Source organism: Rhyacophila brunnea, unplaced genomic scaffold (assembly GCF_057557595.1).
Source record: "Rhyacophila brunnea isolate RB1 unplaced genomic scaffold, BYU_Rbru_1.0 scaffold_3, whole genome shotgun sequence".
In the NCBI taxonomy this organism is placed as follows: Eukaryota; Metazoa; Arthropoda; class Insecta; order Trichoptera; family Rhyacophilidae; genus Rhyacophila; species Rhyacophila brunnea.
In genome coordinates, this window is record NW_028232965.1 from 20,073,185 (window position 1) to 20,097,123 (window position 23,939).

Consider the following 23,939-nt stretch of genomic DNA (forward strand, 5'->3'; position numbering starts at 1 on the left):
GATTCACACATTCGGCGGTAAAAAAACAAGGATAAAGATCTAATCTGATAATAAAATTATATTAAAAACTACGGTGCTCGAATAGGAAAATTGTCGTTTATTTCTAAGTAAACACAATGCGGCTGAGAATCTCGGTCGGTCGGGACAACAAATTGGTAAAATAGACACTCGGGACGTTTGTTGTGCTAAGTGTTGTCCGGAGGGGAGGCAGAACCACGCGTGTGCGACTGAGGGCTGGGCCTCGACAATCGCGCAGCGGTGACTTTGCCCATGAAGGAACGGATCTCTTCAAAATAGCAGTCGTCCGGAGGCATTCTTCCACCACTTCCCGCGACCTGTCCAACACCTGCGCCTTCTGCTTCGTGTTTTCTCAAATGTCTATCTAAATTGGTCTGTTGCCCGAAACATCTCTCACACAGCGCACATTTGAACGGTTTTTCTTTATTGTGAATATTGCGCACGTGGCGCTGCAAATTACTCGAGATGGAAAACGATCTTTCACAGTATTTGCATCGATAAGGTTGCTCTCCTGTATGTGTCCGAAGGTGCCGCGTTAAATTCGCGCTTCTTGGAAAGACTTTACCACAAAACTTACATGCGTATCGATCTCTAGGGCGGGCAGGAGGTTGTGGAGGAGGTGGCGCTGGTGGCGTAGGAGGTGTTCCCATTGGACAAAAGGGATATCTTGGAGGGAAGGGAGGATATAATGAAACTGGTAATCGCCGTACAGCTTCGAGAACGGCAGGGTGCAAAGGTGGTGGAACAAACAGTCCTCTAGGAGCTCCCATCATGCTTCTTTCTTCCATGAGTTCGTCTGATATTTTATCCGGCGAGGGCGATCGGAGTATAAGGTTTTGGTTTTCATCTTCCATCCGTCTGCGGATAAGAAGTAAGGAAAGTTTTTTTCTATCAACGCGGAGGTCTAGGGGTTCATCGACGGGGCTATGGGTAAGTGCGAGCGCGCCTTGGGTCGGTAGCCGCGCAGGTGATAGGGCGGGTGAGCAGCGGTTGATATCTCGAGGGTTGCGCACCACGAGTGGGCAAGCAGGGGGTGCAACCGGGCCAGTGGCGGGGGCCGCGGCCCGCGGGGAGGACCGCCCTGACACCATCTTGCGCGGGGAGTGGTCCTTCTCTCGCATGGCGGGCAGCGCACTGGCCGCCTGGCTCATGGGAACAGCTCCTGGAACAAAGAAAATATAAATTAATTTAACACGTCAGTTTTATGAACAAACATACTATTATTGATGAGGTGGGTAATGAAGAGAGAGGTAAAGAAGGTTAATGTGACTATGTGACTGACTGAAGAGATCACGCTTATGATAGAAATTCTTGGACAACAGTAGTGCAGTCAACAATGATGCACCTGAATGTTATGTAGCGTCAGCATTGCTAAGTAATAATGACGTCGATAAATAATTGTAAAAATCTATTTCAAATTGTAAAACCCTCGATCAAAACGATTATGTCATACGCACGAGCATTATGTTATACTAACATGAAAACATAATATCAGGCAAAATTATTTTGAGCGATAAGGACTCAGATCTTTGAAAGAAATATATCTATTGATCTTTTTATCATAATCAAAGTATCGATGGCTTTATGTAATTTAATTAAAAAATATCTAAGCAAGTCTAAAGGCTTTTCACTTAGAAGCGGTAAATAATACGTGACTTTTGCAGTGAAAAAGCATGTATTTCACGGTTTCTGTAGAAAATAACAATAATGGAAGTACATTAGCGAGAAGTCGCGATCCACTCCGATGCGGTGGCCTTTCTTTACGCACGTAGAAGCATTACTAACTTGCCAATCTTTTAACAATGCGACATCTGTTCGCTCAGAGACCAGCTAAAGAAATTTCTTCATGAACAGGTGACCTATTGTTTCTGGAGAGAAAGAGTATTTTTTTTATCACGTAAGTGCAAATACAAACATGACTTGTATTTTAGTTAGAATATTACTTGATGTGTTGAAAATACGTGCACGTTTTAATTTTAATTAGTTTTTTGTGATTGACATTATGTTTATGAAATTAAAAAATTCAAGACTTACAAATTGACATCTTGTTAAGTAGGACAATAATTCAGTAAAAATAACGAAATACCGCAGGCAGCTTCATAATATATCTGTATGCAATAATTATTTTAACGTGAGATTTTTTTTTAAATTTTATGTATGATACTAATTTAAGCCTTCTTAAAAAACTTCATATCATTATTCATGTAAGATGATAATTATTGAACAGCATTAATAACGAGAACACGAAAAAAATGTAATAAGTATTTTTAGACTGATGTTTCTTATATTTCAAACTTTTTGTAGCACTATAAAAAGGCTTAACATACGTCCCAATTTGACCGGGATTGTCTTTGTTTGACAATGGGTCCTAACTACAGAAGTTCTATCCCGTTTGCCATTTTGTCCCGGTTTATAATGTTACACTAAATATTTTCTGACCGATAATAGTTAAAGCCCTAAAACGCGCATCTACTCTATTAAAAAACTATAACAGAGACTACATGTTATGGATTAAGTATAATTTGTCTACTAGGCACTTCTGCTCTTGTGGAAATGAGTGTTTAAATAATTATGAGCATTATTTGTCGTAGGTATCGTTGGTATATAAAATCGATATAAATTTGTCGTGTTCTGATTTTTTTTGAAAAAAAAAACATAACGTCAATATCATCGACAAAATATGGATAATCAAAATTTAAAAAAATATGAATAATATCAGATTTATACCATTCAAAATGGTTTCTAATTTCTAATTAATATTTTTTAAATGATGAAATATTTATGATTAGGCTTACGATAACCATTTAATATCCATATTAATTATTATAGATAACCATACGATAAACAAAATTATAATTACATTGCCGTCTTTTAGTTGTATAACGAGAGTGTATTTGGTATAATGTGTAAAGTAAAAGATGTCTGTTTTATTAACAATAATATTATTTTCAAATCTCAACAATATTCAGTCGACGCGATGAATCATAAAAATGATATTTAACAGCGCCCGAAATGGAATATTTTACGAACCGGAGCGCTCGATAACTTTACGAACATATTGACATAGTTATCTAATATTATGCGTATTTTATAAAAATAAGTGTGTTATAAAAATAAGATTTGAAATGCCATTTTTTCTCGCTTAGACGGTCAAATTAATATGTCTACGAGACAGAGCGATAATATTAGCGATTTTATGAAACGGAACTGCGCTCCGGTGCGTTCCGGTCCATTTCGAGCCCTGTACTTACATTTTTTTTTAACTAACAGGTAACTGAAAATACTGCAAAAAATTATCAACACGTCATGATAATTTAATAGAACGATTCTTAAACTTTTGTTAATTTGCATGGTTTTGTAATACAGTAGAAAATATTTTTTTTCCGACCATGTCCGATCCTAATAATATAGGCCTTCATATAGTGGAGGTTTGTATTAACAGATTTTGTTTTTACGAGAAACGCATGTCGTCAGCCACTTGCTTAACCTATTAAGTTCATATTCCGACTCATACACAAATTGAAAAACAATATTTGTACTTGCCAGACTCAGGATTCGAATCTGGGACCCACGATGCGAAACGCCGAAAATGTAAAAAAAAATACTACGAGTACATAATAATCGATTTTAAAACAATACATATTACGCATGTACATAGCGCAATTAATAAGTACGTAACTATACGATCTTGATAGTGCAGCATGAAACAATACAAGTAAACAAAAAAAAAATCGACTTTAGATTGACATGGAACAAAAACCAATTATTTTGAAAGCATGACGGCCGTCTCCATATTAACTGAATTGCCGCATTCTGGTGAACCTTTTTTTAAATCATGTTTTTCCAATGCAGAGCAAAATGAAATTTTCTGCGCATACGTAAACACGCCGTAAATAAAAGGCCGCATGACAATGAGCGAGTAGATATTCTTTAAAAACATTTCTCCTGTGCGCAGGTCATGTCCTTATAGGGAACTTTTTGAATGACAGCTATACAAAAACACTGGGCAGTTTCGCTTCCGGTAAAAAATATAGCTCCATGGCGTACCTTCATCGATCGCCATTATAAATTTAACAATATATCAAGTGGGTTCTAGTAAAGATATCAAGATATATTAAATAAACGAAAATACTACGATTCTATTTTTTACCTACTTATTTAAAATTGTGAAATCGTATAATATAAATTTATAATGTTATTAAAATGTAGAGCTATCGAAAAACGAAATTACACGGTGTCTTACAAATCAGTTAGAATATTTTTATCAGTTTAGCTATCATAGAAGAAGATAAGATAATCATTTTAGAAAATAAATTTCCCTTCAAAGTATTAGGTACCTAAGTCATTTTAAGTCCCCAGAACTCTCTTGAAAAACTAAAATCACGCATTACAAGACCCTCATAAAGTGCATACTCATCTCAAAAACCTGGATAATAACTCTTCAAAATAAACGAGCCCTGAATATCGTTGAAAGAAAAAAAAAAACCACCATATTAAGGATTGTATCAATTTGAGGAGAAGATAAAATGGTGAGATTTATGGTATGTGCAAAGATTACAGCGCAATTCAATCAATTATAAGAATACGCTGGCTAGGTCAAGTCCCTACCTACATCTTATAAAATATAACGAACTGGTAAAAAGTGTAATATCGATCAATTCAATATGATGCAGAAGAAGCGAAAGATTATATATACATTATCTAGCTAGCTATAGATACCAAGACTGTATTCTTAGGATACAGACCGAAATATTATTGCGTTCTTCATAAGATAACACTAAAACACTATACCATTTTTGAAAAACTCTGCAGAAAATATGTGACTAATGAATGTGAATGAACCTAAATCTAATGAGTTGGCACCGAGTTTAAAATAATTATACCGTTGAGTTATTTTTACGTACTTGATTAAATTTTGCCATATTGTCATGAATAATAAACTAATTATTATCATCCTCATCATCATCATTATAATCTGTAGGGATCGATCCACTGCTGAATGGATGCTTTCCCTAGTTCCTTCAACTCTTATATATCCATAGTTATATGCATCCTCGTATATCCACCGAACTATATGTGTTCATCGACCCTGTAGTTGTTTAGTTTCCCATGGGTACCACTGTATGAGTGAATTTCTACAACGTTTATTTACTTGCTTAACGACATATCCAGTTCATTGCAATATCATTTGCTTGGCGATCTCTATCACATCCCGTACTCTAACTTGCCTCTTAATTCATTGATTTATTTAGTTGCCTCTTCGCGTAATGCCCAGCATGCATCTTTCAATGACACGTTACGATACTCATAGTTTTTGGATTTATCTTACAGTAAATGTCCATGTTTGTTATGCACATGTGAGCACTGGGAACGCACAGTGGTTGGACAGAACAGTTTACGCTTAAATCACAAAGGGAGTTAAATTATAAAGATACATATCATTGTTTTTCAATTTGTGTTTGAGTCAGAGTATGGAGTTAATATGTTGAGCAAGTGGCTGACATTCATTTTTCATAAAAACAAAATTTTGTTAATACAAATCTCCACTCCGTACAGGCCCATAGTGATCTTATTAGGATCGAAAATGGTAAAAAAAATGAGCTCCATTTTAGCTTGGTTCTGTGAGAACTTTTGTCATACGTACTACTATCATATTATTACATTGTAATAATAGGGTAAAATAATGGTTTTGAGTATTAATTTAAATGGAAAATGTACATTATTAAAATGATTATTTGTAGGTAAGATAATATCAATTTAATTTTTGCTGGTAATAATTTGACTGTCACTTAATGAGGAAAGATCAAAAGATAGTATAAAAGCTGAAATACAATATTATAAGAGTATGTGGGTACATACACACTAATTTTGCAACTTTCATTTTATTACCGATCGACAAAAGAGCAGCAATTTAATGTGAAATATAGTAATTTGTTCCTCTCGTCCGTGGTCTGTGCTGCGTACAATAATTTTGCTCGCAATATGCAATTTGCCAATGTGAAACTATTGCTGGTAAATCACAGCGAAGGGGCGTTTTTCATCATTGTATTGTTTTCATACATGCCGTCAGTGATACGTATTTACTCATATTCATGTGAAAATTATTACTCACATCATTTGTCTATGTCATATTTTCTGAATTACCATACGAAATAACCATTTCATTAACCGCTAGATGACATTATAAATGTCCGATTTCACAGAAAAAAAAACAATTGCACGAATTCACGATGCATGCGTAAGAGACTACCAATAAAATATGTCGACATACCGCGAATTTTTTTTGTGATGCAGGTGACACAATTGATTCGTCTGAAGATTAACGCATTCGCTGCTGAATAGATAATGAGATTTTAATTGCCCCCTTTAAAATACACGTTAATTATATGGATCGGCCGCCTGGTCATTACGCGCCGTGTGCGTCTTCCGCGTCCAAAGTATTAAAATAGAGGCCTCGAGACAGTTCAAACCAGTCATATAATTATTACATTATACCGAAATCTTAAATGTTCTTTTATTGTGGTCACTTAGGGTGTCGAGTCTTTACCTATGTTAATAAATGCATCACATTATCCACAATTAAACCATTCGTGATACATAATCTTAGTTATTTACCTTTAGTAAATAATTAAATATATAAACATAATAATTTCATTTTAACTATAATACGAAACTGCATAATGTATACTAGAAAAATAATAAAAAACTAAAAAATAATAAATTGTTTATAAGAGTAGGTAAGCCATATGATATAATTATTACATGCTCAACATATTGATAATACGCGTTTTGATTTCATACTGTCTTCAGTTGTATTTGGTGAAATAATAAAGTTTTAAGTTATCCATTTTTTGGCAAGTATATTTTATTACAATATACAGTAATTTTGTTTTAGCTAAACATACCTAACACATTTAAAGTGTGTGAATTACAACGACTAAACTTTCAGATTTTGCCACCTGCGCTGGATAGATAGATGGAAGATAGATCTATGCGCTGAAAGTATGATATGTAAGATACGCGTGACGTGGCTTTGGGCTGAAGGAAAAACGGCGTAACATTGATCTTGCTCAGTGCTCTGATATTCAGTATCACGAGAGAGTGGAATGAATGCATAGATAGATAGTAAATAAATCTCTCTACTAGAAGTTATCGAACATTATTCTTTAAATATGTATAAATAATTTAGAAAACTTCAGAAATTATTAGAAACTATTAGAAAAAAATCTTAGCGTAGAAATCAAATTCATTTATTTTTTTTCAAAAAAAAATTATTTATTTTACATATAATGAACATAACAAATTATAAATTCAAAGCCTTCACGACATGACACAAAATAAGTGTTAACATTTTTTTTTTTAAATAATAATACAGAGAAATGTGAGCTACCTCACGTAAGTGGAATATTTCAATATTCGAAACGATTTCATTAAACATGGTTATTGCTCTCCGAATTGACATCACTAATGGCAGGTTAGTTCTGCACCTTGGAAGAACAAACAACGGATGCCCTCGATTCATAAGGTAATTATCAGAGACACAGAGGCCAACACCACCAAGAATGGCAGAGTTCATACATATTACATGTCATAGTACATACATATGATATTGGTAAAGCACAGTTATCCTTTTATAATAATTAAGTCATAGTATAGTTTAAAAATATTTTCATTCACGAGTGTGAATCATTCGCAAAGCCACTATCTAATTTTCCCGCAATAAATTGTAGTAGTGCCTAGATTAGACGAGTAAGAGAGTCATTTATGGGCCCTTAACATTATCACAAACCTTCGCATATATTTCACAGTTGCGGTCGGGATCACGGGTGCTTCCTACACCCATCACTAGTGATACGATACGCTGTATGCCTTGTGCCGTCGGGCGATTTGTGATGATAAATAGGCACTAAGTGCCGGTAAGCGTTTGGCCATCTTTTTGCCCCTAGGTCGAGAGTCAGAGTCAGTCCCATTATGACCCTCTAGTAATGGATTGCTCAGAACCATAACTGGACTCTAGACTAAAATTATAAAGCTATCTTATAAAATTTTTCCAGCTATATTTTAAAAAAATCACACTTTTCCAATTTTATAAAATATTTATGTTGTAAAATATGTACAAGTGATATAAATATACAAATAATAATAATGATACAAATGATATAAATCGCTACTTTTCAGGACAGCCAAAAGAAGATTAATTTTTAGACCATTTTATATGGAAACTTAAATGTTTCTCTATGGAATTTAGTAATTTAAATGTGTTGATTTGAATTATCCTTTTTCTCATTTCTGCATTTCAGCATTTGTGCATGGTGCATTTGCCATCTTTAACTTATTTTTCGATTTTTAAGACTTATTGCCCTCTTCCTTTTGCCCACAGAAATATTATTGACATATTAGGTGAACAGTCTCACGATGACCGAGCAGTACCATGTAGATTTATAATATCGCGAGTCCTGGGTTCAAATCCTGGGTCTGGTAAATTTATATGTTATTTTTTCAATGTGTCACTGGCTAACATTTATTTTTCATAAATACGAAAATCTGTACCTACAACTTCCACTTTTATGAGGCTCATATGATTGTTTTAGGATCCGACACGATTATATAAAGTAATTAAGCGAACAAATTATGTGATAAATGAAATATACCTTTTAAGTAAATCCCCCCATAGATATTATTTAGGTCGATAGCTTTCATGCTTTCGTAAACATATTATGAATTTGCATTGATATCATCAAATTTAATCATTTTTATCCTATTCTGATAAAGTGTTCGTATGTGAATATTTATATATAGATAATTAGATTGCATATCACCTATATTATGTGGTGGAAAAATTGATTCTACCTCTAAAAATTTAAAATCTCTTCTTTTTGTGCTATATCCGTTATCGGACGTCGGCGATATTTTCGGCCATTTCCTGTCTAGCGCTGCTCTAAATAAGAAATGAATACTGAGTTTAATCAGGCTATGAGATTTTTGAGTTATGACGTTCTTCTTCTACCAGGGTTTTGCTTACCGGACTTGAATGATAAAATGCAGAAGCCGATAACTCTCGGGATGCCACATGGCATAACTTTCTTGATTTTATTTATATAGTATTTTTCATATTCGACATCACTTCGATATATTATTATGTAACGTTGTCTTTCAAACTAATCAGAAGCATACATTCGGAAAGCTTGAAGTATCTTAAGCGTTGTTTCTGTGAGTATCTATGCTTTCACTCTATATAACAGAGCTTACTATAGATTTTATTAATACGGAATGATAGTCTAATCACTACTGCATTTACTGGAAAACAGTTATGTAGTTTTAGACAGTGGTACAGGTGAAGATCGCTTTGATAATTAATTATTGCCAATTTTAACAGAGAATAATATGTCACTAAACTTAAAGTAAAGTACTATCATAATTTTTATATGAACTTAGTTGTATTTGAATATTAATATGAAAATGATTAAATATCTGACCATCTGGATAATAAAAAAAATTATTAAAAATCAAATCTTATTTATTGTACAGGTTTTTAATGCGGCCCTGGTCAGAGGCATTTCTGGACCACTTGCTGTCTTTAACGGTAGTTGTTCTCTACTGCCTTTTGTGGGGGTACTTGCTTTATTAAAAGGTGGGTTGATAATGACTACACTATTATATGTGATCGAATATGATGTTTAAGTATCAAGCATCGTGTGCATGTTATCTTGTAGCGCGAATTTTTCGCCCATTGCGTTAATGCGCTGTAAATTGTCGCTTTTATTGCCTGTAATAACTTACTTGAATGCCAATACTAATCGATGATTATCAAATATGTTGAATCTACTTTCATATGGAGCCTTCAGTTGTGTCCATATAAAAATTAAGTATTAAGTAACAAAATTTATAATTTGAAGTAAGTGCCATTTTGTATGGAAAAAATATGGGGTAAGTACTAATTCTCGATTAAAGAATTTAAAAAAAAAATTGTACGTATTTCCATAAATTATTTTTTTCCTTATCGCAATATGTTTAAGCACCATTATGTTATAGAAGAAGGTTTTATTAAATATCTTTATCATATAGGTAGGTTATAACGCGTCAGCTTCCAATTCCATTTGTCCCGGATTTAAAGGTCCGAGTTTTTGTATTTGGAGCCAGAGTATGGATTTAATAGCTTGAGCATGTAGCTAATATTAATATCTCGTAAAATAAAAATTCTGTTAATACAAATTTCCACTTTGTAGAGGCCTATATCGTTACTGTTCTGGCAGAAGACACTAATTCGAAAAAAATACATATTGAGTTAGTTATACCAAAATGTTCCTTATTTCAAACTGTACAGTCTGGAAACCTTTATAATAAATTAATAAACAGTCTTTATTTTAAAGTCATCCTTTTTACGAGTACGTAGTAAACTCACATGATAGACCATTTCAAACATTTTAACAACTTCAAAGTCAAATTACTCAAAACTAGTATTCTCCAGTTAGTGTGTTCTGCCAGAACAGAGACGATATATGATCTTATTAGGATCGAACATGGTCAAAAAAAGGTATGTCCGCCAAGCTCGAGTGGTATTCATAATTTTCTAAAACCGTGAGTTGCAGGGTTGAATTCACATGTTATTTTCAATATGCATTTGAATTTAAAGCATAGGCTTATGTTAAATGTTTGTTTTTTAATAAATATTTCTCGTAAAAAATATGTTTGTGACTCTCTTCAAGTCCACATAGAATAATAGAGCCACTTTTATGTACATGTACATCCTTAGTTACCATAAAACGTCACCGAATAAGATTGCTGTTGGTGAACGAAAAGATAATAATGTACTAATTGATACTTACACAGTAACGTAAATTTATTGAAATTTATTATGGTTAACGTGAAATTTTTTTTTTTTGTATCTATTTCTTTCTTAATAGCAATTAGCAATACGTTATTATTTATCAGATGTTTGGTGAGTATTATTGGATGAATAATTTTATAAAAGCATCTCGGTACCATGTTTATCCTATTTAAAGCCATGATTAGTTGATCTAGTCTGTAATTTTAATATTTATAGATGTAACTATCTATTAATTTTCACTTTTTTATCAATTATGCATACCTATTATATGGTTAACGAAACCTCGTAATTTAAATATCTTTACTTCTCAAGGTAAACTTTAAATAATTGCCACTGTAAAATGCTGGTTGTTAATTAAATTTAATGATAACGTCTTATGATAGAATCGTTGCTGTAACTTGATTTGATGAATATGATTTCTAACAGCGAAAAAGCATTATATTATTATTTGAGATTTAAATAGTTATGCATATTGATTAAAAAATAATACCTATATGAATATTAAATCTAGCTTTATAGTCATTATTAGCTGTAGATTAAGAAACCATCGTTTTAACATCTGATCAACGGTGGATACTCTACGAATAATACAATCAAATTTAAATACTATATATGTAAGTAAAATTGTTCATTTAATTACAATTTATAATCGAAATGCCAGTGCAATCTACTACTAATATCTACTAGCAATCGGCGATTGCCAGCTGTTCTGTTAGGCTTAGCAACCTAAAGTGATGTCAAACGAAATTCTGAAGGCCAAACTCCAGAATAGACTGCACATATGACCCAAAACTTATATTAGGAGTGACGACTTGCAAATCGTAACAAAAATGTCTGAGGTGAGTGAAAATCTATCCCGAAGGGAAAACTATGGCGCCATCTATGTACTATTAAAATCTACTTTTGTTAAAATCCAACATCATGTCATTAGGACGCCAAGCTGTCTGCAAAACCTAGCGAGACAGACTGGCGACAGCCAGCTGGCTCTATTAGTACAATATAATTATAATTTAGTTAGCAAATAATAAAACAAATTATAATAAAATATAGGATTATTTGTTCATAAATATGAAGTAGACATAGAAAACTAAAATAAAATTACGACATAATATTATTATACATACTTAGTATGCAATTTTTTATTATGATTATTTCAAAACATTATTATGATGAATTCTTGAGATTGCAGAAAAAATACATTATATATCTATACAACTGATATACAACATGATACAACAAGAATGATCAATTACTTACTTATATGACATAAAATCACATTGAGTTTATTCTCACGCACGTCGCTGTATGCAAAACTTTTATAACACATCTGCATTGTACCAATCGTACGAGAATAATATATGTATGATTAATATTGAATAACGTAAAGTTATGAAATAGATTCTACCAACATAGGTATTGAAACTATGAAATCTATTTTTATATATTTAAAAAAAGTATTCAGTTAAAAAAATGTAGTTTTTACGGAACAAAAATATCATACTTAATTAAAATTACCTACTTTCTTTTATTAATTGTTATAGGTACCTACCTAATAAAAATACACTGAATAATATATTATAATATAATATAATATATCATATCAAATCATCTTCATTTCAGTTTCACTATTAGGTGGTTGTCTTTCATTGTAGTTTTCTCTCCTTTTGGTGATTGGTCGTGCGTTTCTACATGATTCTAAATGTGGCTAAAAATAATAACTGATGATTAAGCAGACTATATCGACAATAAGATTTTCCATGATCTTTGGAGCAAAACTGTATGCTGTGATTTATCATTTGAGCAATGTGATAAGTATATCCATCATCACATATCATAGACCTAAATGTATTTTCAGTATTATTAAATAAATTAAAGTCACATAAATATCATACGCCTAGAGCTACAATATATATTTGTATTACAAGTTAAGAGTAGCAAACGTATGAACGTACAGAATGTGACTTTATTCGCATGGAAACTTGTCGTTTTTAACGAGATAATCTCGCAGAAAATTAATGTAAATAAAAAGTTTTAAATTGCCAGGTAATGCAGTTTTCCTTATATGACAACAGATAGTAATGAAAATCTCGCTGTGGATATTATGACATGTTAACTTACTAATCTAGTCTAGAGAATAAATTATACCATTTGTTAATTTTCAATATGGTAATATTGATTGTTGATTTATTGGTAAATAATAAACAATACATATTTATATCTAAAAAAACAATATAAATAAAGAATAAATCTGCAGCAATTTTAATAATATTAGTATCGTACAGTCAATACCTGATCATTTTTGTTCCTAGTAAAAAAACTCAAGAGATGAACACATTTCTAAAAATGGTAAAAGCTTCGAGTAGCTTTGATAGTATCCAAAGCTGCTGTAAATGGATAAAATTCTCTATTATTAGTGTCGGTTATTAAAGTTTCGTTTTGTTTATACTGTCATTCTAAAATTTCAATAAAATAGCAGCAAAAAATTGATTTTTCAGTTTTCAGTTAGTAATGCTGACAGTTTTTTTAGTTATACACCTGTCATATGAACTGTCAATTATTAGATATTACATTAATTTCTTAGTTAAAATCTCTACCATCAACGGAAAATTATAGAAATGTCTTAGGAATAAGTTAGTGTTCCATCTTAAAGCTTCCATTTATATTACTGATAAGAAATGAAATTTCGATCTGAAAAATTAATATATATTATATTTATTTCATTTCAAAAAGAATAAGCATTAACACGCTTATTATTAAAACGTATATCAATTTCTTTTCAACAAATGTATAGTATCTGAGATAGTGGTGAATTGACAAGTAATAGATAAGAATATAAAAACAATTATTATATAAACTTAAAAACAACTTACAATCGAAGAGTATTTATTTTTAAATTATACTAAATTCAAAATGACCGAAATGAATTTTAATGTGTAATTTAAAATTCATCTGAATCAAAATAAAACTAAGTATTTTTAATTTGGTATCAATATATGTTACTCTTCCCCCAAAATATACTGAACGACTAATGATGGTAGTAAGTATACATTTTCCATAATGCATAACAGCATGAAAGATGTGATATTTACATTCAGTAGTATTAAACTTATTTTTAAGGTGTTTTAATAAATTTTATTTTATTATCTATACCTATGCAATATGTTTATGTGAACAATTTTTAGTAAACTTACAAAAATATTATTATGAACAAAAAAAATATTATAAATTGGAAATTATAAAAATAAATTTTGTCACCACAATACTACAACTAGATAACTCTGATTTGGCCATTGTTGGAAAAATGAAATTTAAACTTTACTTGATTAACATAAATCTAGGCTATAATTATTATTTAAAATACAAATGGAAAATTGTGCTTGTCTAAAGCCGCGTTGACACGGTCCAAGTACGATCCAAGTAGACTTGGATAGGAATAATTAGTATGAAGATGTCTCATCCAAGTGACAGCTTCATACTATTTATTCCTATCCAAGTGCACTCGTATGTGACATCTTCATACTAATTATTCCTATCCAAGCTACTTGGACCGCGTTCTACTCATCCAAGTTAACTTGGATAGGAATACATAGTATGGAGCTGTCACTTGGATAGGAATAAATAGTATGAAGCTGTCACTTGGATGAGTCATCTTCATACTAATTATTCCTATCCAAGTCTACTTGGATCGTACTTGGACCGTGTCAACGCGGCTTTTGGGAATAATTAAATAATGTTCAATTGTATGAAACAAATATTGCAGATATATTATTTTAGTTATTTAATGCATTTATGGTTTAGTTAAATAATATTTTCAAACACAAAATTAATAAAATTTCCATTAACTTCTGACTTACATATTTTTTTCATTTTGTAGAGAAGGAAATGTAAAATCATATTCAATAGCTATCTCAAAAACAGTGAAAATCAGATTATCTAGTTGTAGTATTTAGGTGGGGAATTAGTTATCTCAAAATCATAATTATTCAGACTTAATTCATTTTGGAATGCAACTATTAAATTGCTACATTACTTAAATAGGCATAAACTGATTGTTTGGTGCATTTTTGGCGTTTCACAAGTGAATGAACAAAGTATTTATATTTTATTGAAAGTGAAATCGTGTTGTTAAAGATACGAGTATCAGTATTTAAAGACTTGATTTCGATACGGAGATGATTGATGCATTCACAAAATATGTGTACTTATTGTCATGTATAATATTTATACAAAAAACAATGTTAACATTAAACTGCACACGATAATAATTACAGACAAAATGGTCTGGAATTTAATAATTTGCACAAGAATGACGTTAAAAATGCGCAAGAATGCGTGGCCACCATCTGCTTTTGCGTCAAGTCGAGCGAGCCGTGTGGGAATCGAGCCGCGGACACTCGATCCTCCGACGGCGACGATATGCCACCCGATACCGGCCCGACTCATGCCTCGATGTCAACTTACGAAAACGTCAATCAAACTGGCAAAAAAATATGTCGTTCGCGGCGACCAGTTAATAACAGCGAGAAGGCTTCAGTGAAACTGGAATGAATATTGGCTCTTCAGGTATTTTTATTGCTCCAAATAATTAAATGAAAATATTTGAGAAATTATTTTATTGCAAGAGAAATTTAATCGTCTGTACTTATAAATTGATTCAAAAGATCCATTGTCTATATATAAATAAGAGAAAAACTATTTTATTGAAAACATATTTCGAAAATGCCCTTCAGGAGGGAAATTTTCAGGAAATAGAGGCACAGACTTTCTCATAAAAACATTAAAAAATATTTCACACTTTTTCACGCTTTGCTTACAATATATACTTCGGATTGATTATTTGGATTTATAAACTGTGAAAATATATACAAAATGATTTTTTTTTATTATTGATTATTATATTATAATATCTGGTAAAAACTTTAATAATTAATCTACTGAATCAAGTGGTATTCATGTTGATATTTTCTAATAAATACGCACTTTATTCCGTTAAACCGACATTTTTAGAAGTAAAAGAAGGTATTATTTTTTTACTACCTTTCAATCATACAGATCGTCAGGTTTTAGATTAATAAGATTTAAACATGTTCTATTAATGAACCAAAAATACTATAATATCCTTACCAATTCATCTAAAAAAGTCTTATATTGTTGTGTACTTATTTAGTAGATTTATGTGTACACGAAACGACACTTTTCAACCTACATTAACAGGTGATAAATAAAAAAATAAGATAAGCAACTTAAAACACTCGCGATTTAATTGCAGTAAAAGAATCTGATAAACATGAGTGTTGGAGAGATTACTCTGATTTTTTGTGGGTTGCTTGTTATATTTTTGCCTTTTACATGATTTTTATGACCAACGGTGAGGTACTTTAATTACTAAAGACCAAGTTAATGCGATGATTTACAGTCGGCCAGCGGACGAATGTTTTCTCGGCACTAAACACGGCTCTGCTTTTATGGGGCTTTATATCAAACTAACAAGAGGAGAGTAAAATCCGTTTCCATTTCAATTGGTATCATTGCCCAGAGGTAATAATTTCATTGAAATAATCTACATATAAGAATTGTTATTTTAATGCGTCACAGAGACTCGGTACCTATTTTATAATAATGAGTTTTTAGCAAGAATAATAAATTTACTTTTTATGGTACACAAGTAGGTATTGTAGATTTATCTGATAATGTATTACAATGGTTTTATATATCTAGTTAGGAATGAAAAAAAATTGAAGAAAAAACGTGATATAGAAACAAAAGCAGAGCTTGAATTAATACCCAATTTGTAGCTTTAAAGCTTTCCATTGATTGTTTGTGTGCATAATGCATTTTAAATATTATTAGGTCGGTATTTACATAACCAGCAGAAAGTTTATACTTATATACAATTAGCCATGCTGATTCACGCACGGATATATTCACAACATTATTAAAAATACTATTACCTAGTTACTGCGACATTGAAAAAATTTAATAATCATCAAAACATTAAAAAAAATGGTCAATATGTGTTGAACACTTTATTTCATCACAAATCATCTTTAATTTTTTGAACATGACGTGTCTCTTCTTAAACAAATATTTTTCTTATTTGTAGCTAATTTATTTAGATATCTATTTATGAGTAATACAGCATTCGTAAACTAATCATTGTCTGCGATCAATTATCTGCGGCGGCCATTTTTCCATTAATCGTCAAAATATACGTACAAAAACGAAGTAGGCATATTATATATTTGTTTGTTAAAATATATTTTTTTTTACTAAAATAACTGTATTTTTATGAAAAGTTTATACCTATTCAGTTTCTGCTAAAAAATATTTAAATAGTAAAATACTTGCATAATATGTATGACTAAATGTATTGATCATTTTTTGGAACAAAAACCATTGAAATAAATCATTACAAAATATTGTTGATTTTATGTAAAATCATTTATATGAAGTTTTAATTTGATCATATTTTGCAAGTAAATTTAATCGTAATAAAACATTTACAGTTAGTGTACCTAGTATTTAAAGGTGAAGAGATCATTACAATATATATTTAAAAATATACTTATATATACCTTTGAAATACCCAATTAAAAAATCAATTGATATAGTTTAATAATTAAACAAAAATAACCTATTTTGACTTTGACACATAGTCCAATATTAGGACTAAAACACATGAAATCCTGTTTTACATGTAAATAAATAGCTATGTGGCGTTTGCTTCGAAGTTAATTTTAAATTATATTATGTTACTGATAATAATATTAGTTCAATTCGTTCAGCCTGAAATGTTCACAATATTATTTTATTATAATACTGTTTTAATCAAGAAGTACATTATTAACATTAATTTAAATATCATTCTACCATAATTGTTATACTAAATATAAAATAAATATGATTGTCAAAACAATGTCTCTAATATCTCTAATATATTTACTAATATTCCAGTTCAAGTGAAATATAATACTCACTGTTAATAAAGCTGTAGACACTTTTTACTATTTTTACTCTATGGTATAGTCAATAGTATAAAGTGTAAGAAATGGTGTTCTTTCGTAAAAGTAAGCTTGCGATAGAAATGGCTAATTAACAAAGTCTAACCACGTCCATGAGTTACATGTAAGGCGCTGCCAATTCATTATAAGAATCAGTTGAGAGTGCAGAAAACGAGGAGGATCGCTAAGCATGCGACTTCAAACCATAATGCATTGCATGATTCCTGTTGGTCACCTTTGCAACTATGTGAAAACAGATGATCAAACGTACGGAAATTGAGATTGTTTCATAACCAACAGGTGTAGTGCAACTATTCATTTTACAATAAAACTGTTATGAAAGATTATTACTTAAACATTATTACTTAAATGTTAAAATATTAATTATAAATATTAAACTAGGTAATGAATTATGAAATTACGAAATTATATTTTACCATAAATTTTTGATTGAAAGATTATTTATTAATATGTTGGTAATTTCATGACATTATTTATAAAATAATTATATATTATATTTTAAATGCTACAAAAATGCTTCAAGCAATTAAAGAAATGATCATTTTCTGTATTTACCATATTAAAATAAAATATAAAGCAACAATATTCAATAAAAAATAATGGTATTAATATATACCTTTAATTTACCCACAATTCTCTATTTTCAACTAATTTAGAGCACTCGTTTGATTAACTTTTTCTAGTCTTTACTCATTAATAATTATAATTAATTATATTATAAAAAAATTGTAAGCTAATCAGTGTATTATATTTTATTTATCACATATTATATATTAGTATTAATATGATACCATGTAGTTGAGTTTGTTTTAAACAGCAAATTATTTTATTTTTCGAATATTTTTTATGGAAAAAAATTCGGATGCAAGAAACTCATCAAAATAATCGAAGGTGTAAAAAAAATGTTTGATTAAATCAACGCTTGGCTTAATGTGACGCCTTCTATGTTACTTTCTAATTGTTTTGATTCATTCAGATCAAATGTGGCAGTGAAATTGTAATATAAATACCAATAGCAGGTTGTCTTATTCAAATACGAGGGTTTGATAAATGGATGGCCAATAGAATCACCGCGGGCAACTAGGGCTCGCCTCAATATGTATTTAGAAAGATCTTTGCACAGAGATTAAGTCAAGTTTTAAGTAGTTTTATGAATGCGGTAAGCCAACGTGAAATAAAGTAAATTACAAAATATAATCTTTGACCTGAAAACAATTTTACAAGCAAACAAACTTTGTGCGGATAATTAAGATTATAGTCTCTACTTTGCAATAGAAGGATGTTCAGAAATAGTTTTTCAATCAGATTTACATCACCGGAAGTTTCAACAAGCACTCAGTATGTTGTAATAATTAAAGATTCATTAATAATAAAAACATATTATTTAACAATGATTTAGCATTTTTTAACCCTTTAATTAAAGGGTTTGAAATAAGTTAGCAACACTTTGATTTAATAATAATGTTTTGTAGATCACGTGGTTTAATAGTTACCTACCTATTATATATCTACAATAAGAAATGTATGCTAAATTTAATCGGACTGTGTTTTTTGTCGATATTTTTAATAACGATTAATCTCTTCACCATTATGCGGATTATTTCTTTTGCGTAGTAGGTATTATACTGAATTTATATTTCATTTTCAAACATATCCATACAATTAAATGAAAATGTTACTTTCACAATAAATAATGAATAAGTGAAGAAAAGGATATTTTACCAGAAATGAATGTAAACCAAATGCAGTAAATACATATAAATACCTACATCTTTATAAAGTTTTTTCAAAATAATATATTTAAAAAGTCTATACTGTTTTCCTTCGTCTTAATAATATTTTTTCACTATAATTTCAAGTCATGTGATTTTCTCAAAGCCTGGGTGTTTGTGATTGTTTCACTTCTATTGCTTAATATACATACTACTGTTAAAACTACAGTAGGTAGATACTATCATTGCGCCTCTAGACCTGTTGTAGTGTCAAAAAAAGAAGAATATACTTATATTGTTTTAATATTATTCCACATAATTTATTTTATATTCCATATTCTCCGTACATTTAAATGAAAAGTTTATTTATTTTCCATAAGATAATACAAATAAGTGCATAATGTATACAATTAGATACAAAAATATTTCATTTTTTACGTCGTAGGTAACTAAAATACTATTGAAATAAAACTCAATAGCACGTTTAATAAAAAAAAAACATATAAATCATTTTTGTGAATCTCACTAATATTAAAATCAAATACCAAATCCGCACGTGCACGCTATTAAACTTTTTTAGTACTTACCACCTTGCAGTTATCTTAAAATCTCCGCCCCGAAGCTATCAAACAATCATTGTTTCACCGGTGTATATAAAATAAAGAATTTTGATTCTTATAAAGAGTTTTTTAGAAACTATGCTAAAAACGCTTCAGTAAAAAAATAGATAATGAATATAATTGGAGTTTTAAAATATATTTGTTTTACCTATACTATCATGAATTCACTGCTAGTGAAGCAAACCCTTTTAGATCCTTGCTAAATAGTTCCTTTAGCATTGCTCTGTATCCGCTTTATTTTTTTCAATTTATTATGGTTTCAGATATTTTTTAACGTTTACAAATTAGACAAACTGTGTATTTAATAATATATATAATAAAACGAAAGCATAACATTTATAGAGAATACACGATACTCATAAATAATTTCAATACTTACCTACATACCAACGAATTATATTATATTTGAAGATATTGTGTAAACGATGCTTTAGACTCAGTGGTCATTAAACTATCGCTCGCGAGCCACCAGTAGTTCAAACTAGCTCACAGAAAATATTTTGCATTTTAAAGATCTTAGAGTCATATTGTAAGAATGAGATTTAATATTGCGTAATAATGCGAATAGTACGTCTAATAAATGTAAGTATTGTTTTGTTCCAATCAACTATGTAAGTATTCTTTTTCATAATTAATATGGCTGAAAATAGATGTAAAATTAACTGCATTTGAACGATAGTGATAAAGCACTAATTTTTTTAAATGCAAAAGAAAGTGATTGCCATTCATGTATATTTTTTTTGTACTTTTAATCCAATGTTCTAATTTATTTGATGTGTGTGTAATTCATTATGCATATGACGTGTAAGATACAATTCTAGTTTAGTCAACACGTGAAATGATAAAAATAATTTGAAAAGGTAGATGAAAAATGTATAATAATGTAGGTGTAGCTCACCAAATAATTTAAATTTTAAAAGAAGCTCTAAAGTTGAAGCTTGGAGACCACTGATTTTGAGTATTGTCTCATGAGTGCTAGATATTCTTTAATATTATACTCAATTGGTTTAAAAGTAAAAGTACATGTAAAGTCAATTGATATTTTGATTTTTACTGTTACTCTGTTTTTGGTGGATCCATATCTTATGTGTATGTACTTAACAGTAATATCTAGTTACATGCAGTGTAATGTCCATAATATTATTATCTTCTATCAATAAAAACATGTGCTAACCACATATTTTATTTAATGTTTCCTTATCATATTAAATGCCTATAAATGTAACATATAGACGACTGCTTTTGTATGTTTATTGGTTACTCAACTAGGAAGGTAGCAATTATAACCACAAACCGAGGTGGTTAGTGTTTTGCTGAACTATTTTTTGAAAACAAGAAAACTATGCGTTCAAGGCTTGGAACAAAACAACTCCACGGAAGATATTCTTCACGTTTCTCAAGTTTTTTCCCTCTTATTTCTAATTTACCATGAAGTGTATTTGGTTAATACTGCCACATTTTTATTTTATTTAAGGCATCATGCAGATTAAAATATAAAAAAAATGTGCAAAAAATATTAATTTGAAGTGTGGTTGTATAAAATAATACTACGCGTCTCATGGGTGAATAAGGAAAGAATTCAGAAATCCTAAAGGGATTTGAACTAAAAAAATTAAAAATATATTTATAAATACGATTATTGAAAAACTTGAATAATCCAGTTAGAGATCCAAAAGATTACAGGAACGCAAGGTGAGAAAAAATGGGATGTCATTTTTAAAAACATAATGCCATAGCATGACATATATTTTTTAGAATATAATATATTAAGTGAATGCTAATTAAAATGGTTCAACAAAAAACAAGGATTTTATGCTCGCACCACAGCAGGATGGATTTGAGGATTTGCAGATGGATTTCACCAATTTATAGTAGCAGAATTTTTTTTACCATGTCCGATCCTAAGAAAATCATATGAACCTCTAAGTGGTGATTTTTTTATAAATCAGTATTTATTGAAAAGTAAACATAATTACAGAAACGTACTTATTAGAAAAAAAAACTTAGATAAACACACTCAAAAGACTAATAATTATAGAGAGAAGCCTTCGTAGATTATTAAGGACTACATAAAATAAATGTTATTATGATAAAAATAAAAAATAAAAATGTTTTGGAAAAATAGAAAATAGTAATACTAATTATTAGTTAAAACAGATTTATATAAGAAATAGCTACTTCGATAATAATTGAGTAAATATAGATCATTATTTAAATATATCAATCATTTTATATTTGAAGGTATTATAATAATATATTGGTTATAAATTAGCAGTTATATGTAGTTTGACAGTTATTACTAAGACTTATTACAGATAAATCTTTACCGTTTTCAAAATTGAGAGAAAGATACCGATTATAAGGTACGTAAATTAAGTAATAAAATACAGTAGGGAAGCACATTGAAAAATATGTATAAAATTGGACATAGGTGTGTAGTCAGGAATAAGTTGAAATAAAATAGCAAATTAGAAACAATTAAGTATATTGACTACCGATTATCTGTCTATATTTTGTCAACTATGTTGTTTTAGGTATTTTTAGTGTTATAAATTTTGAAATAATTAGTGAAGCTATCTTGGTTTCTAGTTCATATTAAAATATCGTTAAAGTGTATGAATTATGAGAAATATGTATAAAGTAATTGGTATGGTATAACATTCCATTAGAACTGAAAGAAAAAGCATTATATTTTTTTTTATTTGATGGATAATACACAAGATTTAATAATGAAGCATTTGATTTTATACGCATATAATTTGGAATATCTCATAAATATACTTAAATATACTTAAGTATAAGTATTTTTTAATTTGGAAAGATTCTGGTGTTGACTACGAATCACGGTAAGTGCTTTGATTTAAACTGAAAATATTATATGGTGAACAATACTAACGTCAGTAGATTTTGGCGTGATTAGTTTTGGGACGATTGTCTAATCCAATATTGGTAAAGCACATTGGTTAGAAGGAATACTTATCATAATTAAGTAATTAAAAATACATTAAAGGAAACAGGTAATGTTATAGGACAGATGTGATATTATTAATATAAAATACTCGACTGATACGAAACTATCAAGTGGAAAACTTGGATATGAAAAAGGATTGAAAGGAATGAAAGAGAAAGACAATGCAAGGAGTGAAGAGTAAGGAGGGAGGAAGAGCGTGTGCGGATGTGTGGCAACTTTCTTCCCGCTGGCTGTACTAACTGTAACATTCTTAAAATAAAGCTTAACACGCAGAGATGAGCTTGCGAAATTAATATGCAATTGTTTTATTTTCAATTACAAACCATTTTTTATTAATATTATTATTTATTATTTGTTTTTTTTATAATTTATATGAATTTTTTAATATTCATAATTTGAATGAAATAAATAGGTATCAAAAGACTATTCGGTACTGTTCGGTAATACGGAATACAGCGGAAAACGCATTTTGAAAATAGCCGATATACTGGATTATTTGTAAGTTTGGATTAGTTTTGGTTAGGTTAGGTTGGGTTAGGTTAGGTTAGGTTAGGTTAGGTTTGGTTAGGTTAACCTAACAAATAATCCAGTTTATCGGTTATTTTCAAAATGCGTTTTCCGCTGTATTCCGTATAACCGAACAGTACCGACTATTCTTCTATCATGTGTATTTATTTTTATCAAAGACGCCATACAAAGATTTAGTTTTTCATAAAAGTGTCATTTTTATGAAATAACAACGAACTGTTCCCCTTTGTATTTACAATT

At 30.1% G+C, this 23,939-nt stretch overlaps 1 protein-coding gene across 1 annotated transcript; it reads right to left on the bottom strand.

Moving 5' to 3' along the window:
• Positions 1–185: 185 nt before the first annotated feature.
• On the bottom strand, positions 186–1,169 carry LOC147068036 (uncharacterized). Its single transcript, XM_085952584.1, has one exon. It carries the CDS (start codon positions 1,167–1,169, stop codon positions 186–188), a length of 984 nt encoding a protein of 327 aa, XP_085808710.1.
• Between the last annotated feature and the right edge of the window lie 22,770 nt (positions 1,170–23,939).

What these genes read in the sequence shown, in the direction of transcription:
- LOC147068036 (XM_085952584.1), bottom strand. Translation starts at nt 1,169, where the DNA reads ATGAGCCAGGCGGCCAGTGCGCTGCCCGCCATGCGAGAGAAGGACCAC.